We start from the raw sequence: 25923 nt of genomic DNA on the forward strand, positions 1-25923 counted from the left end.
GCTGTGATCAACCATTTTTCACCATATATAATTCAGTCTGCCCTCAATACTTGTATCCTTACCGACAGTAAGCCATGCGTTCAAGCCTTCGAAAAGCTTTGTCGAGGGGAGTTCTCCGCTAGTCCACGTGTAACTACGTTCTTGTCGACTGCCAGCCGATTCCAAGTTTCAATTCGACACGTGTCTGGCTCCTCTATTCTTCCATCTGACTTTGCCAGCCGTAATGCCCCCTCTTGTGAAGACCCAACATGTCAGGTATGTACTTTTGTGAGTTCAAAGACGGATTCTGTTCTCGATGGCCTACTTACAGCTCTTCACATTAAGCTAGGATACCCCAGCAATCATCAACTCAAGTCCGTGGTCAACAGATATTTAGACGCTCTAGACATGGACAGTGCTATCTACCGTGTCACTGACAGTTGTCATCAGTGCGCGTCCCTGAGGAAAACCCCTTCGTTCTTGGCAACCCAGAGTACAACTGATCCCACGGTAACAGTAGGCAGTCAGTTTGCTGCTGATGTCATCAAACGTGAACGTCAATTCATCCTCCTTGTGCGGGAATGTGTTACATCGTACACCTTAACTATGCAACTTGAGGATGAACGTCGAGACACGCTTAGGGAGGGTCTCCTTCGTCTGTGCATTCCACTCAGTCCATTAGATGGTCCTTTTGCCGTTTTACGAACCGATGCCGCTCCAGGAATCAAAGCTCTAGTAGGTGACGAACTACTCACACAATATCGATTGGCGATTGAAATTAGTAACCCGAAGAACATCAACAAGAACCCTGTGGCAGAAAGGGCTATTCAGGAGTTGGAAGATGAAATTCTTCGCCAAGATCCAGTATGCCGAGCAGTGACACCACTACTTCTTTCCTTGGCGACTGCCCGTGTCAATACCCGAATTCGTAATCGTGGTCTGTCATCAAGAGAAATGTGGTCTCATCGTGATCAGTTCCTCAACCAACAAATCCCATTGGATGACCAGTCACTTATATTGGAGCAACATAACAACCGCCAAGCCAACCATGCTTTCAGCGAGAAGTCCAAATCCCCAGAAGGCTTAACCCCTAAGTGTCCGACTATTCGGGTTGGTGATCTTGTGTACCTATATTCGGACAGGAACAAAACCAAAGCACGAAACCGATATCTTGTCGTTAAAGTGGAGGGAGCATGGTGTAACATTCAGAAGTTTGTTGGCAACCAATTGCGGTCTACAGCTTATCGAGTAAAACTCACCGACTGCTACAAAGTGGCCAATACTATTGTGGACAATGCTTTCCCTGGTTCCTCAATAGCAGACGGGTCTACTGATGACGAGGAGGAGGAATCAACAGTCCTTCAAAAGGAGGCTCCTACACCTCAAATCCCGGACATCCCCATGGTGATCTCAGTGCCACCTCAGCACTCTCTACCGTCCGATGATGATTCACGTGATCCTATACCAAGTGACGACGATAGCAGTACTCCTGTGCTGCCACCTCTGGACAAAATCAGCCCTGAACCTACTACGTCCTCTCGTCCAAGGCGCGAGTACAATCTCCCTAACCGTTATAAGGACTATATTATGTACAATTGAACTGGGTAGATTTCTGATTTTGAGTTAAAGTACTAGTGTTTTGTATCTATGCCTATGTACATACGTGGTCAGATAACCAAGCCAGCAGAGGTGTGTAGCTATCTCCTCGCAACAAGACTATTCGAACTGTGGGATATGCTCCCTTTTTTTAGAGAAAAGTGGTAGCGCCACTAAAGCCGTGTGTCAGCAAAAGTGTGTTTGTGGTTTTTGTCTTTTACTGGCGTGAATAAATATTTAAAACTATTAAGCACGCTAGTATCTTTGTCTGAGTTTGAACACAGATGAACTTAGTTTAATATGTTAATGGGCATGTATTGGAGAGAGTTTACTTTGTGTTTCTTTGATTATACAGTGGTTTATGCGAAAGGAAGGGATAAGTGACTGGTTAGTTTGATTTTGCCATGAGGCCCTCCAAGGGATAACTGTTGTGATGGCTCACGGCGTATTTTCTGGGTCACCGAGATACATGTTATCTAAGTCCGTGGATTTACATATTTTATAATATTACCGGGTTCAATAAAATGGTATGATTGGATTATATTGCTGAATTAAACGATTATTTTTGTTTTTACATGCAAGATTTAAATTAGTACTTATATGAATACCCGGCTTCCTCTGCCCCGGCAATATATAAAAAAATCAGAAAGGTTTGTCCCTTGGTGTAGGGAAGTTGTTTAGCCCCGTACCATCTGTAACGGCCACATTTCGGTACTAAATTCAACATATATTTAAATATATCTACTTTATGTTTATGCCTATTATCATTGTTGACATTTAATTGTAAATGTATGACGGGAGAAGGCTGTGATAAATTGTAAAAACTTGTGCCCCATCCCTTGTTTAATTTTATTGGCAACAAATTTATGTTTAAAGCTAAATAAATTTAAATTCTGAACATTGGCAAGTGTGTAATTAACTTCTAATGATGAATAATTACCGTTCAATAAGTTTGAATACGGACTTGGAAATGATACAACTTGATTTCATAGTGCGGTAAGAAGTTGCAGTTGCCTGACGGCCCCCCTCTGGGGGCCCCTTTGGAAACCGTTTCATCTCGCTCGCACCACTTGTGTTTACTGCCTAGTCAGGTGATGTTATCGGCGCTATTTTTAGCAGGGCTTTCCCGAACAATTCAAGTGGTCAAACTGGACATTTGGAACGGACTATGAATATGGGGATAGCGAGGTAGCATAAGTGGAAGTGCATACAATACATACATTTATTAAAAAAACGCCTTTTCACGTGATGTCCCTTTAACGGCCCTTCAACACAAATTGGGTTATTAGGGCCAATAAAAGATAATATAACATGTGAAAGGAAATGGCATGAAAAAGTTAACGACATACATTAACTTGAAAAGTAAAAGAGGTTATGGTTAATTATAACGTTTTGAACAGACCAACAGTTTGTAGGTAGGTTAGAATCGTTGAGATATTAACTTTTTCGAAAAGAGATTTACATTATCATTATGACAAAATTCTCATGAATGTCAATGCAATATAATAACAAGTGTTGAACTGTAAACAGTTCGTGAAAAGCTATGCAAAATGTTTCAACTAGCGAAGTCGCGCTTTCGCTGATTTTATACAAAGGCAAACTTCAACACGTCAACACAAAAATAACAAGACACTCTATGACATGCAGAGTATCATCTGTTGCAGTAGTAAACAAACTGTTCAGGAATGACTCACTATTTTGCACAATCCATGAGTTGGTATTCCCGGGAACGACTGACACAGGCCTGTACTCCCCCGTCACCCCATAAACGTTGCAGGACATCAGCTAAAGGACCCAGGTTTCCATACTCGCCAAGCTCACATAAATGGCGCGCATCCTCCTGGTTAAAATATTTTAATATATCTATACAATCGGAAAACCATCCAAAGTCCTTTTGATATTTAAATGTTAAAAATATAAATGACAAGAGTTTCTTAGTACCTCCCTACCGCTTTCACCTCTTTAGCGGTTCATCAGCGGCAATGGGTTTCCCCTACCTATACTTCATTGGTATCAGGATATTTGGAAGAGATTCTTTATGACAAAATAGAACAGATTTCAGATAAAGAGTTTTCCGATTTCTTGAGATTTTTGGATGATGGATTTATCACCCCCTGACAAGAATGTCTCAATGATTTTTATAAATCGTTAAATTCCTTACGCTCGGATATACAATATACTATGGAAATTAGGGATGATACGCTTCCTTTTCTAGATGTTTTGGTAGAATAAACAAACGGAAACATATCTATAGATTTGTATTGCAAACCAACTGATTCCCAGAACAATCTTTGTTTTCATTCCTGTCACACCAAACATACAAAAATTAACATACCATTTTGTTTGGCGTCTAGATTAGTAAACCATACTCAGTGATACATATAAGTTAGAGGAGCGATTAAATAATTTAGGAGATTATCGTAGAAAACCGTACTATCAAGACGAAATCATATTTAACGGTATTCAAAGAGCTAATGAGTATGGTCCGATTTCAGTTGAAGACCCAAACAGTGCCAATGCTAGTAAAAAGTATAGTATACAATTTGTTATAAGATTGAACGCTACATTTTGTTAACAAGAATAGCAAAATATGAAACGTGTTTTAGAGAAGAAGAATATAATTCATTGCAAAAGACCTCAACAAAACCTTAAACATCTACTGTGCAAGTCAAAAATTGATGAAAACAAAATGTACATTACAGCGTGATAAAACGTTTGGAACCGAGATGTGGAACATGTAGCATGATTATTAAATGTGATTCGTTTGTTTTTAAGAATGGCAAACATTTGAAATGGGATGTAATATAATTTGCAAATAAAAAATGTAATAGATGCTGTAAGTTGTAAAAGATGCTCTGAATTCAACATAGGTCAACCTTGAAATGAACTACGTCATAGGACGCCAGTCCATCGCCAACAAACCAAATCTGTGAGTTTACGAAATTTATAAGTTAACAAACAGTTTCATAAGTTTTCAAATTCATCAAATGAATACATCAGACATTGAAAGAGAATTTAAATTAAAATTCTAAAACTGGGCCTTTACGCGAGCAATTTCGAGCACCTCTTATAAGTTTAAATTCTCAAAATTCCGTGTGTTTGACAAGTTCGGATGAACCAAGTATTGTGCTTTGATATTGATACTTACTATCAGATTTGTTTACGTTTACTGTTGAACAATGTATTCATTTGAGCTTTTATAATATGCTCCGTTTCTTTGTCCGTGTATTTCTAAGACGTATTTCACGTAAGTACATTCATTGTAATCATTTAAAGACGTCGTTATTTCTAGAGGTCCGAATTGTGTGAACTTTGTTTATGACGTCATTATTTTTTGACGTCCTAAGTATTTGTTTTCAATTTATGACGTCGCAAGTCGTCTTAAGAGCCCCAAGATTGGCGAAAGTGCCAGCGAAATTAAGTCTTCGTGTTTTGTTATATATATATATATTCCGTCACATTGACGTTTAAAACTTATACAATATCTCTCTATATAATAACAATAACATTCAGTAAGGACAAATCAGATATCAACAATTTCAAGATTTGTTATCCTATTAGTAATCAGTGTAATTATGAAATGCACCTTTGATATACAGCGTATACAATTAAAATAAGATTAAGAACAATGACCATCATGAAGGTTACACAAATAAAAGGGTAACTGTCTTGTTATTTAAACAATGAGTGCTATATTTTGTCCTCAAATAGATGACCTTGACCTGCTTTCAAGGTCACCGGGTTCAAAATTGTAAAAACCTCTTAACAATTTCTTCTGAATAACCAAGTGGCCTAGAGCAATGATATTTAGCCAGTAGGTACATGTGCCTGAATCAGAGCAATATTTTCCTTAAATAAATGACACTGACATACTTTCTAGGTCACATTGGTAAAATATGTTAAAACCTTTAAACAACTTCAGCTGAATAGCTCGGAGGCCCACAGTAATAATACTTCGCCAGTAGGTATCTGGCATTAAGTGCTATAAACGTCCCTCAATATATATTTGGCCAGTAGTCAAGTAGGTACAAGGGACAGAGTGCTATATTTTGTCCTCAAATAAATGAACTTGGCCTACTTTCAAGGTCACAGGGTTCAAAATTGTAACAAGGGCACCGCAAAGCGGTATGTAATACGTCCGTCACATTTTGAATGACCCGTTGTTTGTATGGTTAAAATATGAGGAGAAATAATTTTTCAAACATGATAGATCAATTACAGTTGTGTGGCCGCACAACGCACCAACAATACCGTGCGCACACTGTACATGTGCATACATCGTTCACATACCGTCCGCACATCGTCCACACATGGTGCGCACAACTGGGCGATTAAACAATCGTTCGCCCCGTTGTGCGCTTCTCTCCGCACAATGCGTGTAACACAGTATACAGTGACCGTTAGACTGTCAAGAATTGATTTGGCTCCTAGCTAGGTAACAGAACAAGTAAATAACAATTTGATGAGTGACCGGAGTTTAACCTGACCTGTGCCTGACACATAGAGCTGCTATGTCGTTATGAAAACACAACTGGACGTTGAGTATTTGTTATTTCCATTCGTTCTGATGTATAGCTCCACTTTGCCTGGTTTTCACACCTTCGCGAGTTACGTTAGTGCCCCGGGCGGGGGGAAAACTACGGTCCAGGTACAAAGTGGCTATGTTTACGTATGTTGCCGAGACTGTGTTGGAATTTACCATTGTCGACTAAGGTCGTTTAAAAAACACCGAAAACACACCATTTCTTATTTTAAAAAAGTATAGACAGTAAGATTAGCTTAAAGATGTAGCTAGAATATAGAAACATACTAAACAATCAAGTTTACATGTTTAAACACCAAACCGTTTATATTGTTAAGCCTTTCCTCAATTTACACCAACCACGAGTGTTACCGCACAACGTTCGTCGATCGTCCGCGCAAATGTATGTTTATCGTTCACACTCAGTGTACTCATCGTTCACACTCCGTGCACACATCGATGCCACAACTGTAGGGTAATAGAACATTAGGGAATGCATTACCGTTGGATATATGTTGTTATTGAACTTGCCCGAGCTGTTATGGAAATAAACCCACCTATGAAGTTTGAATTTAATATGTTGAAAATAAGATATTATTGAGCGGACACCGTTTCGGAACGTTGATAAAGGGTCATTTCTGCGTAAGTTAACGTCGGATATTGTTTGTTATCAAACTTGTCTGAACTGCTATGATAATGAACCTTTTTTGAAGTTTGAATTCAATCTGTTGAAAATTAGTGAAGCTATCGAGCGGAAACCGTTTCGGAAAGTGAATAAAGGGCCCTAACTCCGTACGTTAACGTCAGATATTGGTGGTTTTCAAACTTGTCCAAGCTGCTATGGTAATTAATCTGTTGAACATTAGTGAAGATATCGAGCGGGCACCAAGTGCGCCCACCCCCCGCCCGACAACGTGATGACATTATACGTCCTGTCTTTCGACGAACGTTTAAAAACCTTTAAACAACTTCTTCTGAATAACCAAATGGCCTAGAGCAATGACATTTCGCCAGAAGGTTCCTGGAACAGATAATATCAAGTTTCCTCAAATAAATGACACTGACATACTTTCAAAGTCACATGGGTCAAATATATTATAACCTCTAACAACTTCTTCTGAATACCCAGGCAGCCTAGAATACTTGGCCATTAGGTACCTGGTACAAAGTGCTATCAAGTTGCCTCAAATAAACGACATTACCTACTTTCAAGGTTACAGGATACAGATACGAAAATATCTTTAAACAACTTCTCCCGTAATAACTGATGGCCCTTGGTGATGATATTTGACCAGTAGCATGCTGGAACAAAGTTTAATTTAGTCTAGAACATTCTTAAGCCAAGGAGACTCACTATATGGAAATGTTTGCAAAATTACTTTTATTGAGAATATTTTCCCATGATTGATCAACTATCCTTGTGAGCGATACAGTGCCTCTGTGCCTCTCTTCATGCTTTACAAAAGATGCAGTGTTTTCTCTTTCTCAAGAATTGGGATTGTGTGCAACCTCCCACCCCTCCCACACACACACACCCACACACCACACACACACACACACACACATACATACGTAAAATGGAGGTCCTGTTTCACTTCACAAGTGATTATAATGCTACAGTAGGAACTAGGAATGTTGTTTGTATATCTGACGATAACTATCACAATACAGTATTAAATACTGGACTAAGTAGTTATACTGACTGCGCGTTCAGGATCTTGAAAGTCTATCTTCAGATTTCCCATAGCTCTGATGATGGTGGTCATGGACTGGTAAATGTTGCTATACACCACTGGTCGGTATTCCATACACTCCTCTGGCGTATATCCTCGGTCATAGATGATACTGTGATGGTAATAGCATTCCAAGAAAATGAGAATACAATCAGCAAAAATAGAAAAAAAGGGAAAAAGACTAACGTAGATCACTTAAACAAAGGTGATTAACTTGATCCATAACCTGTTAGGCTTTTTCGACAACATTTTAAACATTGATATGTTTATTGTTTATTTATCGGTTATTGATACGCAACGTTGTTGTTGATTCTTATTGTTTCTTTGTATTCTTAGAAGTCTTCAAACAATGATAATCAACTTAATTCATAAGACATTATCGACGTAAAAGCAACATTTCAAAACTTGGAGTGATTATTGTAACTTGTTTACAAATTGGCTATTGTCTGTTTGTACGTCACGATATGTTCACTATGTCAACTCATAAACAATATATACACGTATCCTATCCAAAAGAAGTCGAGTGGTCGGGAAAAGGCTGACGCATTTATGAATATTTCGTGAACATTGGAAACGAAAAAAAGACACATAAACACAGGCTGAAAAATATCTAAATTAATATATTCGCCTGCTTTGATTGGTAAAATTATATATGATATAAAAGCTAAGTGGATACTTACTTCATTTGTTTAAAAATTGTGCTCTTCCCAGACTCCCCAGCACCTGGAATGGAAATGATATAGGTTTGATGACGATGCCTTGAAGACAATAGATATCATTGTAAAGTGATCAAAATCATCTTCATTTCCTTTCCATATCATTTGCGATTTGTAAATACCATGCTGGTGGAGCCTCACTTAAAGAAAAGCGCCGAGTGACGTTAACAGTTATTTAAACCAAGTTGAATTTCTATTATTTGTTTCCTAGCACCACTGATAAGTTCAACAAGGACGGAACAGCTGAAGTTTAGTTTGGTTTAATATTGTTTAACGTCCTATCAACAGCTATGGTTATTTAAGGACGGCCTCCCCTGTGTTCAAGATGCATGCGTGTAGTGTATGCGTGTATGTTTTGGGAGGCTGCGATATGTTCGTGTTTGTCTCCTTGTGATAGCGCAGAACTGATGCCGACTTTATAGTGCTACCCCACTGAAACATACTGCCGAAGACACCCAGTAGGATACCCCACCCGGTCACATTATCCTGACAACGGGGAACCGGTCGTCCCACTCCTAAATTGCTGAGTGTTATTAAACAGGATGTTTGATGCAGTGTAGTTTCTTTTTGACAGACCGTAACACGTCACTTAACTACAGAGCCCAACAAGAGAACGTCACTTTACTACAGAGCCCAACAAGAGAACGTCACTTAACTACAGAGCCCAACAAGAGAACGTCACTTAACTACAGAGCCCAACAAGAGAACGTCACTTAACTACAGAGCCCAACAAGAGAACGTCACTTAACTACAGAGCCCAACAAGAGAACGTCACTTAACTACAGAGCCCAACAAGAGAACGTCACTTAACTACAGAGCCCAACAAGAGAACGTCACTTAACTACAGAGCCCAACAAGAGAACGTCACTTAACTACAGAGCCCAACAAGAGAACGTCACTTAATTACAGGACCACACTACAAGGCCCTGATTAATTTTCCCCATACCGTATCCCCATACCGTATTTATTACCAAATGTTAAAGGTTTATCTTTCGTATCTCGCATAGTAGAAAACGAGATTGAATATTCTTATATTCAACATTCTTTATTCGTATATTTAATATCTTTAATATAACTGCTGTACAACACGGTTACATAGCAAAAAATAGAAATAATGTGTATATAGTAGGTGAATTAGGAAAGTAAATGGAGTTTGTTAATGAAATACAACGTAAAATGTAACTATAAGGGTAGCGATACACTGTTTATCAGTCCACAGTTCCCAGAACTAAAGGGCCCAACTAGAGAACGTCAATGGACTACACTGCCCAATTATAGAATGTCATTTAACAACAGGGCCCAACTAGAGAACGTCACTTATCTACATAGTCCAACAAGAGAATTCAACTCACTACAGAGTCAAACAAGAGAACGTCACTTAATTACAGGACCCAACTAGAGAACGTCACTTAATTACAGGGCCCAACTAGAGAACGTCACTTAAATACAGGGCCAAACTAGAGAACGTCACTTAATTACGGGGCCCAACTAGAGAACGTCAATTGACTACAGGGCCAAGAGCCCAACTAGAGAACGTCAATTGACTACAGGGCCAGACAAGAGGACGTCACTTAACTACAGGGCCCAACTAGAGAACGTCAATTGACTACAGGGCCAAAAGCCCAACTAGAGAACATCAATTGACTACAGGGCCAAGAGCCCAACTAGAGAACATCAATTGACTACAGGGCCAGACAAGAGCACGTCACTTAACTACAGAGCCCAACAAGAGAACGTCACTTAATTACAGGGTCCAACTAGAGAACGTCAATTGACTACAGGGCCAAGAGCCCAACTAGAGAGCATCAATTGACTACAGGGCCAGACAAGAGCACGTCACTTAACTACAGAGCCCAACTAGAGAACGTCACTTAATTACAGGGCCCAACTAGAGAACGTCAATTGACTTCAGGACCATGAGCCCAACTAGAGAACGTCACTTAACTACAGGGTCAGACAAGAGCACGTCACTTAACTATAGAGCCCAACAAGAGAACGTCACTTAACTACAGAGCCCAACAAGAGAACGTCACTTAATTACAGGGCCCCACTAGAGAACGTCACTTAATTTCAGGACCACACTACAAGGCCCTGATTAATTTTCCCCATCTATAGCTTACTTAACTACAGAGCCTCACATGTTTACTCCACTGAACTACAAGGCAATTATTGGGGCCTATTAATTAAATACACAAGGTCAAATAGTTCCATTGGCAAGAAAAGTGGACAAACATTGTATCATGTCCTTTTTTGTTTATATTTGAAAAATGAAATACATGTTTTATTACAATAAAATGAAAATACATATTTCAATGCTTCTTAAGGTGATTATAAGGGGGAGACATTTGTTAATTTATTGACTTTCTTTGTTATAAAGAACAGGTCACAAGGAATGTTAGATAAAATTTAATTTCCGGTCTTTAAAAACTTGCGATTTGGCATTTTCCTAACAATGGATGCCTGTAGATTGATTACTACATTACAACAGTTCATTAAGAGTTACCTCCCTTCAGCCACAATGGCGTTTCTATTGAATACATAAACTACAGTATTTTTTATCAATAGCATTAAACGATATTTTACGGGACATGTAGTTTTCTAAATATTTACTTTTGTTGTTTCTCGTTTCTATAAAGTAATCAAATCACTTTTAATACTTTCATCAGGTACAAATTTACATGAATCTGAAAACATAAAAGCAATTTTACGAGACAATATCGTCATATGTTTCATGTTCATAAATACTGAACGCAGACGTAATACAAGTCTTTGTTGTTGAACAGGATATGTTGATGGAGGACGTTTTATCTAAACACACATTACATGCCCTGTTTCCTGTTGTAAAAGAGGGGTACAGTTGTATCACAGTTCAATGTAGCGTCACAATGTCCTATTGACAGCTAAGGTAATTAAAGGACGTGCCTCCATGTGTGTTGTGTATGCGTACTTGCGTGTGTTTGCCGGAGACAGGGTATGTTGGCGTATTTGCCTCCTTGTGATAACGTGGATCTGATGCCGACTTTATATTGCTATCTCACTGAAATACCATACCGAAGGCACCAGCACATCATTCCGGCTGAACCGGGTTGTTGTCTTCCTGTAAATGCTGAATGTTAAGCAGGGAATAACAACTACAACTTTAAAGTACTTGAGTATGTCTCGGCCTGGAGAGCAGAACCCATTGCCTTCCTAACTTGGACGAACGCTCAACATTAAAGCCAAAATTGAGTGGGACAGGACGGATCGATATAACGTAATATCAGTTGTGGGAAAAGTAGGTTCAACGTAACAGAAGGACAGGTGTAGGAAATGAAGGTTCAATGTAACGTTACAACAGGTGTAGGAAAGGAAGGTACAATGTAACGTTACAACAGGTGTAGGAAAGGAATGTTCAATGTAACGTTACAACAGGTGGAGGAAAGGAAGGTTCAATGTAACGTAACAACAGGGGTGGGAAAGGAAGTTTAATGTAATGTCACAGCAGGTGTGGGAAAGGAAAGTTCAATGTAACGTAACAACAGGTGTGGGAAAGGAAGGTTCAATATAACGTAACAACAGGTGTAGGAAAGAAAGTTTCAATATAATGTAACAACAGGTGTGGGAAAGAAAGGTTCAATGTAACGTCACAACAGATATAGGAAAGGAAGGTTCAATGTAACGTTACAACAGGTGTAGAAAAGGAAGGTTCAATGTAACGGAACAACAGGTTTGGGAAAAGACTGTTCAATGTATCGGAATAACAAGTGTAGGAAAGAAAGGCTCAGTGTAAAGCAACAATCGGTTTGGGAAAGGACTGTTCAAAGGGTCTTGGAAAGAAAGCGTCAACACAACGCAACAACTATGTTAGAAAGGAGGGTTCAGACTAATTGTAATATAACAACTAGCATGGGAAAGGCAGGGTAAGTCTTATAACCTTATATCTCATATGGGAAGAATTGATTTGCTGGTAGAGGACAAAAATAGGGAATGAATGTCGTTGTATAAACTTAACACTGGTGGGTAACTTTTATATTACGCATGCTGTATAACTTCCTTGTACGTTAAGTGCATCGCTGTATAACAAGGCCGGAAGTCCACCTCATAATGTGTATTTAGGTGTAGCTTTTCCAGCTAGACAAGTAAGTATACATTGAATTAGGCAATTTTAATAGTTTTATATTATAGTGTGCATTCTTGTCTCTAAACACTTTAGCACTTCAGATATAGGACATAGATAAAAGCATGAATTTTAACGAATTAACTAAACATCCCCATCGTAAATTATAACCACTGGGAAGGTGGTCATCAGTCCGAATATTAAACCATTCAAGCGTCTCTCATAGCCAAACCACATATACTGTGTTGGATGGTGGGAGGGGCGTCGAAAGTAGAGGGGTGTCATCGTTCCGAACATTTTCACTCCCTTCCATTATCAAGAACGGTCCTATTGTATTTGAGGCGGATGTAGCAGTCGTACGTGAAAATACACCTGTCAATGGTAAATATGAGGAGACTTAACCCTCTATGTTCTCTTGAATGAATTTTCCTTAAATTTGGTTATATCCATCCTTAGCGACCTCAAAATGATTCGTTTATTGTGTACATTGTAATTATCAGGATCAGTGTGCTATTTGTATACGGATTAACATTCATTTTGACGGCGCAAACGTGCCTTCAACGATGATTACTTGAGTGATGGTTTTGTTTTGATTGGTTAAATGTCCTATTAAAAGCTAAGCTAAGGTCATTTGAGGACGTGTCTTCATGTGTGTTGTGTAAGCGTGCATGTATGTATGTGTGCCGGAAACAGGGTATGATGATGTACTTGCCTACTTGTGATATCGCGGTTCTGATGCCGACTTTATAGTGCTATCTCACTGAAATACCATGCCGAAGTCACCCAGCACAGCATTACGCCCGGTCACATTATACTGACAACCGGTTAACCAGTGCCATTGCCCTTGATGCTGAGAATAACAACTACCTTTTTAAGGACTTTGGTATGTCCCGGCTTGGGAATAGAACCCGTTATTTTCCTCACTTGGGCGAACGTTCAACATAAAAGCCAAAAGTGAAGTATTGCCAAGCAAGGCGCTAGGGAAAAAAGGTAGTTAGAAGTAAAGAGAAATATCAAGATGCAAACTATTGCAGATTTATTTTGGTCGCTTTTGTGTCTTCAGGTAGAGGGCACGAAAGCAAATCCCTAATCTAGCAGGGGGTTCTCACATAAGTCATCTCTTGCGATACATGTAGTGGGCAATAGCAGTTGTATCATTTTCTCGATCCCCGATCTGCAGGAATAAAATACGATAGGGTAAGAATCTGCTTGCCAATATTTCCCCAATAAAACAACTGTATCCGAGGTGAGGGTAAAACTCAGCATGTTATTAGGTTTCTCCTACAAATTGAAAATTGATAACAGGGGCAAGAAATTTAACATCTTTCCAATAGTATTTCCAATGAAATGGAAAAAGACAGCTGGCCGACAGTTTCCCCTACAAATTGTAATCTAGGGTTGAAAACGAATCACTTAGCCTAAAGTAACCTACCCTACCCCCTTAAAATAAGTACCAAGTATGTAGGGGATCATCGAGTCAATAAATATCCCATTCAAATTGTTTTAAGGGCGGAAAACCAGCATATAAATATTTTTTGTCTATAAAATCAATACTAAGGGGGGAGAGAATCAGCGAGATAAAAGTTTTCTTCTTTAAAAACAATGCCAACAGATATAGTCAACTTGCCAATAGTTTGCCCTTCGAAAACCAATACAGAGCGGGCTTTGGAGGGGATGAAAAGCATTTACAAAGAAGTCTTTTCTAAAAACAGAACACCAAGGTGGCAAGAAGTACGTCAATAGTGTTTCCCCTAAAATCAGCCAGCCAGTTTCTTTATCCGTTGAAATATTGGGTAGTTTTAGAAATTTTAGATGGGGAAAGGAATTATTTGATCGTAAAAAGTCTAAAATGATATATTTTGGTAATTTGCCCCGTCGACATCCATCTATCTCCAGCGTCCAATAACTAAGATTAGTGTTAAGATGTACTGATATACTAAAGTAGTGATTGATATTCAGTTTAACACACTGGTAGGGATCAGAGTACATAAACAATGGACGTTGATGTCAATAGTTCATTGAAAAGATGTTTACATTACAAACAACAATGCCAAAGCGTCGGTTTAACTGTTAATTCCGTCCTTGCGTATTGCAGAGTTATCTTCTCTTGGGAGCAGGGATTGATTGTTACGTCATTGGTTTGTGTGAGAAAAGAGCGTCGTTTTCTCAAAAATTGATGACGTTACTCTCGCAAGTGACGTAACAATCAATACCTGCTCCCAAGAGAAGATAACTCTGCAATACGAAAAGACGGAATAAGCTACTGTCTAATTAATAATATAATAAAATATTGTATTAATTATATAAGTCTGACAATTTTCCCCTTCTATACTGATTATCATTAGGGCCGCAACTGCCCCATTTGTCCTGAAAATCTCACATGCTCTTTACTTATATACACGATAGATTCTTTCGATACAGTAATTCCTTATCAAAAGTGTAAACCATTAATACAAAGCGAAAACAAGCAGAAATATTGTAATGAATGCCTCTAAATTGTAACCTTGGTTCAAGGATCTTTTAAACCAGATTACATTAAAATGACCTTTATTGTTCTGAGGGAATAGTCTTTGAATAGTTCACTCCTATTGCCCATAAAGGGCTCATCCAACATTCAATTGGATGAGTCACACCTTTTGATTATACAAAATTAAGAACCTTTGGCCAAGGAATTCTTATATACAAGAATTGAAATAAAAGTCCTCCTACATACGATAAAAGAGAAGAATCCTGAAGCCATCACAGGGTTTCACACCTTTAGTTATATACACGTTTTTTAAATTTAGGGATCCATAATACAAAACACAACAACAGATCAAGGGGAACCTGCATATCAAATTTAAAAAAGATTCCTCAAGTACTTTTTGAGAAATAGTGATAACAAACTTTCAATGTCAAAATCCAAGATGGCCGCCTGTTGATCATGTTGCTTATCCGATCAGTCTCAAAAGTAAACACAGACCAAGGGGAAATTTAAAAATGATTCTTCCAGTAATTTCTGAGAATACTGTGAAATTTGCTTACCGATTATGAGCTGAAAATTACTTTTAAAACTTTTACTAAAACAATTCAAAATGGCGCCTTTCGGCCATCTTGCTTTTCAAATCAGTCACAAAATTTAATTTGCATTAAAAAATGACCGTGAGGAACATTCACTTCGTGTGAAATTTAAGAAAGATCCATTAGGTTATTTCTGAAAAACAGCGCTAACAAAACCTTCACATGAGGTTTACAACATCCCTCTGGTACTTTTTGAGAAATAGCGCTAACAAGAATTGTTTGAGGACGGACGGACGACAGAACACGGACAATGAAATGAATTAGGTTGTCTATATCAGGCCTGTCAGCATACCTTGTTATGCTATTGATTAATGTCTCACTAAAATATACACATATATAGAATTATTGTCACAATGATAATACTACTGATACTTACCAAGGAGTAGCAATTTGAATTCTCTAGACGACTCATTGGCATCTGGGCGAAGTTTTTTGTCAATCTGTTCGGATTTGTTTCCGTTTGCACTTAGAGTAGATCCCATTTTGGATCAATTGTATAATTTCAATATAATTAATTTTGATAATAAAAAAACAAAATATTATATTTCACTATACAATTTAAAACTTCCTGGACAAATTCACCATCTTCCCGGGGAATACTCCATCATCACAAAACAATGTCCTTTACAGTTGTTACAATCATATCACAATAAAATTAACATAGTATCAAGGCAATGCCAATCTTAGTTACTAAAATAAACAAATTGTGTCGAATTCCTAAGCCACCAGTAGAATAGTGACCAGATTCCTATTGGCGTTTCCGATTTTCCTTGAAATATAACTTCCTGTGTAGTATATCCTTCGCCTGTACCACTTGTTCAAACTAATGTCCTGAATGTTCTGTAACTTGAATACGGCTCTCCGTTCCACTAGCTGTGTTTATATTTTCTGACCTTAAATCCTACATATCATTAGGGTCACTACAAGTAGATAAAACATGTTGAAGGTTATGACATCAATTGAACAAAAAATGTAAAAGACGAACTTTTGTTTGTTTGTTTGTGATTTAACGCCCTCGCAACAGTCAGGGTCATATAAGGACAGGTGTCTAGGGAGACACCGCCTGAACTAGAAAGTAGATAGAAAAGAAATAAAACAGGAAAGAAAGGAAGCAAAAAAGGTCCTAAGTTTTGCAATGAGAGCAACATATCAGTTGTTGTCTCTTTAATGACCCCTTTGGTAGAAGACACAGAAGAAAAAACCCTAATTCTGCAGGGGCCCAACATTAGTCGCTTTATACGATACATTTTTAGCGATATACAGCAGGTCTATTTTGATTTCCTCATTGTCCCTTTAATAGATGGCAAGGCAGAAACACAACCCGACTCTGCAGGGCCGCTAAATTAGTCGCATCTTACTATCATGCAGTGGGATATAGCAGGTATATTGTTTCCAAAAACCTGCATTGGTTTAAGATCTGTAAGATACTTAAGTTCACGTTATTTATGAGTTGGCAGTCACTGTTGTTATTTGTTGTATTACATTATAACGATATCCTGATCGGGATCGAGAGATAGGCGACCAATGGGAAACCCCCTGCAGATTTTGGGATTTGCATGTGTACCCTCTACTTGGGAACATTAAAGCGACCAAAATAAATCTTCTGCACCCATTGGAACATTTGGGTTCATTATATTTCTCTCTTCTTCTTACTACCTTTTATTTCCTAGCGCCTTGCTTCGAAACAACTCACTGCTGGCTTTAATGTCGAACGTTCGTCCAGGCGAGGAAGGTAATTGGTTCTGTGCCCAGGGCGGGACATACCAAAGTCCTTAAAAATGGTAGTTGTTATACCCTGCTTCACGCTAAGCATATAGGGTAATGGCAACAGCTAAGGATATAAAACCGTGATTCGAGCTCAAATCATTATATGAACAAAGAAAAGTAAAATAAAAATTAAAATGTGATCACTTGTTATAGAATGGTCTTCTGCTTGATTGACGACCCTCTTCACTAAAACCGGTGTCATATTCAAGTGGATGTTTAATACAGCACTTCAATGAGATCATGCTAACGACCCTGAATCTTGTTCATATTTCTCATCAGCATGTATTTCTTGACACACTGAGATGTATGTTTGGTCGCAGTCATATTTTACGCAAATAGTGATACTCGTTGAAACAGCGAAAATGTCGAATCAGCATCGAAACGTAAACACTTAGTTGGAATTCAGAAATATGTATGAATTTAAGTAGTTGATTCTGATAATTTTCTTGCATGCTACGATTAAAATTAAAGAAAAAAATCCTTATGTTCTTACCATCCTTAAAAATATTTATTTGTATTTTTCCAAAATGCTTATCAATGCTGTTTTAGGAAGCAAAAGCATCGAAGAAATAAGTAACATGTTTCTAAGAAACGGAAATTTATCTTTCAATTAAATAGAGTGAAGACAACACTGCCTGAAGGACCGACATTGTCCTCCTTAGCCCTATACAGTATGTTCTTTGTGGTCACACACGTTGTCTTCAACAGGCTTATACTGACAGAAGGGCAAGTACTTCATCACCCTCCAAGAGAGCAAGCGCGCTGGCAGAAGAGGAGTGTATATTTCCAGTCCTTCACTGTACTTCAGGGTTTGTCCACACTTTTCGGGCTCCTGCCAAGCTGTGATCCCTCGCTCTCTGGCCGTACCTATGCAAATACATAAAGATGTTTTTTTCTTCAACTCCATGTACAGAACCAAAGCTAAATATATAAGTGACCTAAATCCTGTTTCACAAAATTTGTGATAAATTGGAATAATAAAAAGGTTTGATGTTGTAGTACATTGTTTTATATAATACTTGTTTCCATATACAACGATGCTACCGCTGCAAGTTCCAGGAAAGAACAGGCCTGTTATATCCAACTACATGCCTTTTCGTTTCAGATTATTGCAAAGTATAGTCTTGCATACAAAATGAATTGAGCAACAGGCAAAGCCTTTAAATGCCCATTTCTTAAAATTGAACAGTGCATAGATATAATGAAGAAGACATATATAGCCTTATATATAGAAGTATTAATGTGAAATCATATTAGATATTATAGAATCACTGCATGCTAATGCAAACGATATTGACTGACATCGACTTCCTACAGAATAGAAATCTTCTTTCGTGTTTTCTGCTTATTAAAAGAAATCAAGACATCGACGGCCATGGCCAATTAAAACTTGATTCTGATTTAAAACTGTAAATAGACATGACTTGTGTAGTTAAAAATATCACTAGTAATAATATAAGCTATTATCTATTCTCATTATCTTAAAAGTATCATGTGTTTTATGAATCTTTTTCGTCTGTTATTTGTACGGTTGGTTCTTTTTTTTTAAGTTTTCGAAACAGCTAAGGACATATGAAGACGTGCCCATGAATAATTGGACAATTCAATGATTAGCCTTATCCCGTCACATTATAATAACAACAGCCTTATTGTCGCGTAGTAAAAGAATGCCAAAGGAAACCTCAGTACTTGCTAATTTAAAGAAATGACAAATGTACTGTGTTCAGCAGATATATTTCGATTCTTTGGTTGTACTATTATCCTCACTCAAACAATTATATAAGGACTGAAATGCATTTTTTTCAAAAAAAAAATTAAGAAGGTTCGTTTTGATGTAGTTTGCAAAATTCATTGCAGCGCATCATATGGAATGTGCTTGATTGGAACTTTGTTTCATATAACAAAGCATGCCATGTTTACCGGTACAGATCAAAATAGCACAAAAAACGTACGCAACGCCACGTCATTGCCACTAAGTAAAATACAATAATAGCTGTAATGAGCTTTTAATGAACCTGAGTTCGGCTGAAACTTTCAGACCTTGCGTCCTTAAATGACCTCAGCTGTTAATAGAACGTTAAACAATATCAAACCAAAACCAATCACACCTTGCAGAAGGTTCCTCGTGTAGGAACGGCGCAAAGTCGGTGAACACCATTTCAATAGGTAAAAATAATGTCTTATAAATAGTATTCATATTTATTATTAAACAAGAAATCTTTTTGTTAAGAGGCTAAACAGTTTTCATATATGTGATTTGGCGTCTGAAATGACGCTGTTCTGAGGGTGCAACGGGAGGTAACTCGTAAGTTCAGATAACTTGGTGTGTACTACGCAGTTAAGATGGTATTCGTGTACATCGAGACGTTTTCGTCAGCGTTTCAGTTACGTACAACCATGTTTCGTTCCTATCTAAATACCATTTCGTATTCTGTAGAAACCGTGTTCTGTTAAGGGGATTCGGAAGAAATTAAACTTGTTATGCTGGCCCAAATGCAACAGGTTTTTTTCACTTTTCTTCCACTTTCTTTTGGCATTGTCGCTTTCGACACCTGCCTATTTACAGTCTTTGCTGTTGTGTTGTTACAACGTAGCCTGCAGTCTGCATTGTACGAGTCAAATGACACTATTAATCCTTAAACGATCTTAAACGCAAAAGTTAAACGAAGTTTTGCAACTGATTTTTTAAAAAGGAAGTAAATATATGGTCGTGAAAGTTCGTCTGGAACATGTTGTGTTATATTTCGATTTTTACTCTCAGGGAGCAGTAAATGGTTACAAAATTTGGAATCGGCATTGGTATAACTTGCTGACGTCACTTTTTTATCCAGTAAAACTATCACGCCGATGAATTCCATATGCTTATCCTAATGTTTATATCAGCCTTCATACTTGATTCCTTTGTATATTGTGTAGTGTAATCAGACACAGAACCATGCAAATGGCGGACAAAGACAAACTTTATTACCAACAAAAACAAAAGAGTTACGTCGTACATTGCAAGGGCGATAACTCATCCGGTCATAGGACCTTCCAAACAAATAACTTACCCGGAACTGTGTTGTCCAAGAAGCCCGCTATAATACCTCCACACAGGATGGGGTTTGATAATAGTGTCTTTAATATGTTGTCGTTATAGGCATTGCCTACAAGGTAACACATAAAATTCATTATTTTGCATTTCATAAAATAACACACAAAAAGTGTTTTTTTTGCCTCTTGAAATAAAAAGTAAACAAAATTCAAAAGTATTTTATTGTCACTGCTGTTATAAATAAAATAAAATGAAGTGTATAAAATAATATTATCATTGAATTCTTAATTCCCTAATAACACAGAAGAGGTCATTAGGTTTAATAAATGTTTCATTATCTGTTAACGTGTACACATCAACCAATACTCAGTAGTAGACGAAAACATATGTCAAACACATTTAAATATCATACATTGTTCAATTATGTAACACAACATGAATTCACATCATTGGCTAAATTTATTACCGATATTAATGACAAAACTAATTTACAATACTAATGTCCATCCTGTTCCATCCTGTACTATTGTCACCCATTTGTATATATGTATTCTCTACACTGTATTGTTTATAAAATAAAACAACTGTCATTGTCATTGGCATCAGTTCCGCGCTATCACAAGGAGACAAACACGAACATATCGCAGCCTCCCAAAACACACACGCATACACTCGCGCATGCACTTTGCTCACAGGAGAGGTCCTCCTTAAATGACCTTAGCTGTTGATAGGACGTTAAACAATACTAAACCAAATCAACCAGTTAACCGATTTCAGGATTTACAGGGTGTAATCTGTTGTCAAGTATACAATTTTACTTTTACATAAAGATGCGACTAAATACATTTTATATATTTTTGTATTGTTAGAAACAACTCGCACCTGTTTTGAGATCATCCGGATAGACCTCTAGCCAGTAGGGGACCATCAGACCAACAAGTATAGAGGTTCCGATGATAGCGAGATTACGAGTAGATGAAAGCGATACCACTTGGAGGTTGGACAGGACAATCCCATTAAACATTCCAAACATAACGATCATGGCGCCACCTAGGACCGGAAGTGGTATGGTTATGAAGACTGCCGACACTTTCCCTACGAGGCCAAAAACTATATACATGACTGCCGTCCACAGCATAACATCCCGACTGGCTACCTATAAACAAAAAAGGTTTGTTGAACGTCCTCGTAACAGCTAAAGACGGGTACCTATAGAGACGCCGCCGGGAAATAAGCAGCAGACAAGTTAGAAAAATATGAAATTAAAGATTCCAAGCATTGCCATGGGGATACAAGATCAGAAGTCAATAGTTTGATACCAGCAATCGCAGGTATTGGCCTCTTCAGAAACAAAACCAACATTAATTGACAACATATATCTGAACTTGGACAGTCATTATTAAGACGTCCCAAAAGTAATTTTGTATACCATGGAGCCCTTGTTCGGATAACTTTTTAAAAGGTAAATAAACACTGACCTTTGTAACCCCCAGGACCCCGATGTTCCCTCCATACGTGGTGGTAGCGTGGCCACACCCCAAGACCCCTGACAATGTGGTACCAAAGCCTTCCACTGTGATAGCTCTGTTAACGGCAAAGCGAGGCGGCGGGGGAACGTTACAAGTTCTTGCGCATGCGTAGTAATCTCCGATGGAATCGAGGATGGAGTTAAGTGTACCAATGAAGAAAGCTATAAACACTCCTGTGTTGAAGGTTGGCGTTCCAAATTGATCTGGAACAATCAATAACGAGTTAACCCGATTATCAGCTAGGTCATTGTGTAACATCTGACTCCAGTTTTGTCAAGATTTCAGACACCATTTATGATAATACGAATGTCAGAACCCAATGGAATAAAATACAAGGGATATACAAACATAGAACACATAGAACCCCACCCCGTCATGATATATCCTTTCTAACCTATAAAAGCTTTGTCACCAATATAGACGATTGCATGACCAATGGCTCCTGTTATATTATATAAGTAATATACTATCATATATAGAAATAATAATAGTAATTAATAGGTTACGACACCCGTAACGGAATGGACAAAAACATAACAGGGGAAAGTAACTTAGGTGACATAGGATGAACCGTTGCACAGTCTATAATAAATTATGTAAATATAATATCGTATATCGTTTGTTTGATATCTCCTAACAGTGTCTGTAACTGTTAAAAAGAAACTTAATGCTTTTCCCGGATGTCGTCGTGTCAGTGGAACGCAATTATCACAATTCTGTCGGTTATATATAGTGTTTGTTGAAAATATATACAATCGGAACACACTTGGATATGGCACTTTGAACCAGTTGGCGTTCCAGATGATATCAGCACGTGCATCAGTCCTGGCCATGAATTCTGCCTTTGAGGAATCGTCTGTCAATGCCCCTGCATACGTCATCAAAGCTGCTACACCCCAACCGACCAATATACCAATCAGAATCTGAAACACAAAACAAGTCAAATAGAATAACTCAGTGTGGCTGTAATTAAAGGTAAGAACCTTTATAATGGTTACGTAAACTAAACGCACCAATTCTTATCAAGATTCCTTACAAGGTAGATTGTCAAGATTGAACAAGACACATTCTTTCTATGGTGTACGCTTCGCTCTCTTTTCTTATTAAAATGATTATTTGTACTTCTTAAATCTGCATATCAAATCCCAGTGTGACATATATCTTACTGGTTCATTATTTATTAATAATAATAAAAAAAAACATAAAAGGTTACGAATAATATTTATGTGATGACGCCCGATATCTGTGCATTGCTGACGTTTGTAAACTGCTTATGAAAACCTAACATTGCTCGCATGAACTATAACATGTCCAATACAAGCTCTTAATATATATATATATAAGACAAAATGCGTTATCTGTATCGCTGTATTCAGTATCACATTGTCACAAATATCTGTTTAAGTCCAGGAGGTTTCAATTGCTCGCAGCCATCTTAATAATACCACTTCTACTTTAGAAACGATATTATCAAGTTCATGATCACTCATCAATCTGTGTCACCAATAGTTTTTCTACCCACTGCCTGCGTGTATGCATGTAAAATCGTCACAGTGTCATAATATCATCATTAAGATACCAGTTCGCTAGCGTTTCGAATATCTTCTGCAAATATTGTCATTTGTTGAATCCAAAATTATCAGTTGAGGCAAAACAACTCTTGTAAATTTTCCGTATACGACAGGAAAATTACAACTTGACATTAAAATTACCGAAAATATTTGGTGGAAGGGATACCAAAAGATGTGAAAACCTTTTTTCCTAGACCAGGCAGGACACGGCGTTTTCCGCTTGCTGAGATATTGAGACATCACGATAGCTGTAACCGATGTGCTACAACACATTTGATCATAGGAGTAGTACTGTAATAAAATCATGTATTTTGTTATCATGACGCATCTGCTATTAAAAAAACTATTTAAAACTTTATAGACACCTTTGTTTAATATGTATGAACAATGTCATAAATGTTTTGTCTTGTCTTGAAAAAAAAAAGAAAACAAAATGAAAAAAAAAAATGACGAATCTACTAAACAGGTATGCTTACAATTTCTTGCAAGAAATTAAACCGTCAAGGAAAAATACAATTGCAACACTTCAGGATTAAGTAACAATAATCGCACGTCTTGGCCTCTTTATACACAAAACCAACATTAATTGAACCTAGTTTTGAACTTTTTATAGACATTATTATGACGTCACAAAAGCAATGTTAGTTACCATTGAAACCTTGTTGAGATTATTGTTCTATCTACTGCAAAGAAATCAAATTTTGATATAAATTTGCTTGAATTTTCACTATACTAATATTTGAGGTAAAAATACATATATAAATATTTAACTACCTTGAGTTTATTATAATAAGAAAATATACCTTAAAGTATAACAGATTCCTTTTTACCTATTTGATACTTACACAACGGCAATGCCCCAGTGAACTCTTGCAAACTTTGCAGTTGCCCTAGCCAGATAAGTCCCCATAAGTAACATGGCGGGGACAATTGTAACAGGCCCAATAAACTTCAGAAGGAGGCCACCGATCCCTGTAAGTCCGACAAGGCAGTGGATAATCCCTACTAGGATCAAACAGCCCTGCAACTGTTACACAAAAACACTAGGACTAAATGGGTAGTACGTAACATGACGTTTAATTACGTAAAATACTCTTTTGGAAAACAACTTTAGACCTGACGGTCACATGTATAAGTCACAGATATGTAAAATGTTAGGTAACTTATGTGTACAACTATATTACAAGAATTCAAGCTTTGTAAATGTACTGAAACTTGCTGACTAACTAACTGGTTTGGTTTTACATGGTTTAACGTCCTATTAACTGCTAACGTCATTTAAAGGCGCGTCTCCATACGTTAAATGCACAAGTAAGTGTGATGGGTATGTTGGTGCATTTGCCTCCTTGCTATAGTGTGTTCCTCATGCAGACTTGATAATTCTATATAACTGAAATACCATGCAGAACGCACCTAGCATAGAATTCCGCTTGGTCACATTATACAACAAACGGTGAACCAGTTGTTTCCATTTCCCTAATTGCTGAACGCTAAGCAGGGAATAAATAAATAATGCCATTTTAAGGAATTTGGTATGCACACATACATTCCACACATGAGGCACGTTATTAAATGACCTCACCTATTCAGAGGACCATAGCAGTATAATACAATATGGTACTTTGAGGTTTTATAAGTAAGAGATTAATAGTAATACTACAACGTTACTGATATAAAGGTAATTGAGAACGGATAGGGGATCAAAAAGATTAATTGATTGGTTTGGTTTGGTTTTATTTTGTTTAACGTCCTATGAACAGCTTAGGTCATTTAAGGACAGCCTCCCCTGTGTGCAAGATGCAAGCGTGTAGTGTATGTGTGTGTGTTTTGGGAGGCTGCGATATGTTCGTGTTTGTCTCCTTGTGATAGCGCGGAGCTGATGACTACTTTATAGTGCTACCTCACTGAAACATACTGCCGAAGACACCCAGCAGGACGCCCCACCCGGTCACATTATACTGACAACGGGCGAACCAGTCGTACCACTCCTAATTTGCTGAGCGTTAAGCAGGAGTAGAAACGACCATTTTTAAAGACTTTGGTATGTCTCGGCCAGGGGACATAACCCAAAGCTTTCCTCACAGGGGCGACGCTCAACAAATGGCCAGAAGTGAGGCATTGTCAAGGGAGACATTAGGAAGAAGAACATTATTTAGAAAGGAGAGAAGAGATAATTGATTACTACTAAATATATCCCAAACTTACCTCGCACAGCTTAGAAAGAACAAGGGCTCGTTTGTCCTCCATGACATGCAGGTCACTTGTATTTGTAGGGAAACTGGATCCAGTGTCGCCCATACCCATGCTAACATTGAGAAAT

The 25923-nt window shown here is 37.8% G+C and overlaps 2 protein-coding genes and 1 long non-coding RNA gene across 3 annotated transcripts in view; 1 reads left to right on the top strand and 2 right to left on the bottom strand.

Annotated features, from left to right (window-relative positions):
• Window positions 1-16687, bottom strand: part of LOC110464343 (guanine nucleotide-binding protein G(i) subunit alpha-like) — a 28961-nt gene extending 12274 nt beyond the window's left edge. Inside the window, exons 1-4 of the mRNA XM_021519523.1 lie at window positions 16079-16687; window positions 8511-8553; window positions 7801-7942; window positions 3270-3415 (exon numbers count right to left, since the gene is read on the bottom strand). Coding sequence (XP_021375198.1) covers window positions 3270-3415; window positions 7801-7942; window positions 8511-8553; window positions 16079-16184 — 437 coding nt within the window. The 5' untranslated portion in view covers window positions 16185-16687. The remainder of the gene's footprint in view (window positions 1-3269; window positions 3416-7800; window positions 7943-8510; window positions 8554-16078) is intronic.
• LOC110464345 overlaps window positions 1-21453 on the top strand; it is a 43670-nt gene extending 22217 nt beyond the window's left edge. The window contains exon 3 of the long non-coding RNA XR_002464490.1: window positions 21373-21453. This is a non-coding gene — a long non-coding RNA (uncharacterized LOC110464345). The remainder of the gene's footprint in view (window positions 1-21372) is intronic.
• On the bottom strand, window positions 17964-25883 carry LOC110464340 (solute carrier family 23 member 2-like). The gene is made up of 8 exons (XM_021519519.1): window positions 25809-25883; window positions 24449-24630; window positions 23745-23865; window positions 22799-22955; window positions 21982-22235; window positions 21386-21659; window positions 20520-20615; window positions 17964-18336 (listed from the first exon to the last, which is right to left on the bottom strand). Exons 1-8 carry the CDS (start codon window positions 25848-25850, stop codon window positions 18134-18136), a joined length of 1329 nt encoding a protein of 442 aa, XP_021375194.1. The 5' UTR covers window positions 25851-25883; the 3' UTR covers window positions 17964-18133.
• Window positions 25884-25923: the final 40 nt, after the last annotated feature.

This window comes from Mizuhopecten yessoensis, unplaced genomic scaffold (genome assembly GCF_002113885.1).
Source record: "Mizuhopecten yessoensis strain PY_sf001 unplaced genomic scaffold, ASM211388v2 scaffold10985, whole genome shotgun sequence".
Classification (NCBI taxonomy): domain Eukaryota; kingdom Metazoa; phylum Mollusca; class Bivalvia; order Pectinida; family Pectinidae; genus Mizuhopecten; species Mizuhopecten yessoensis.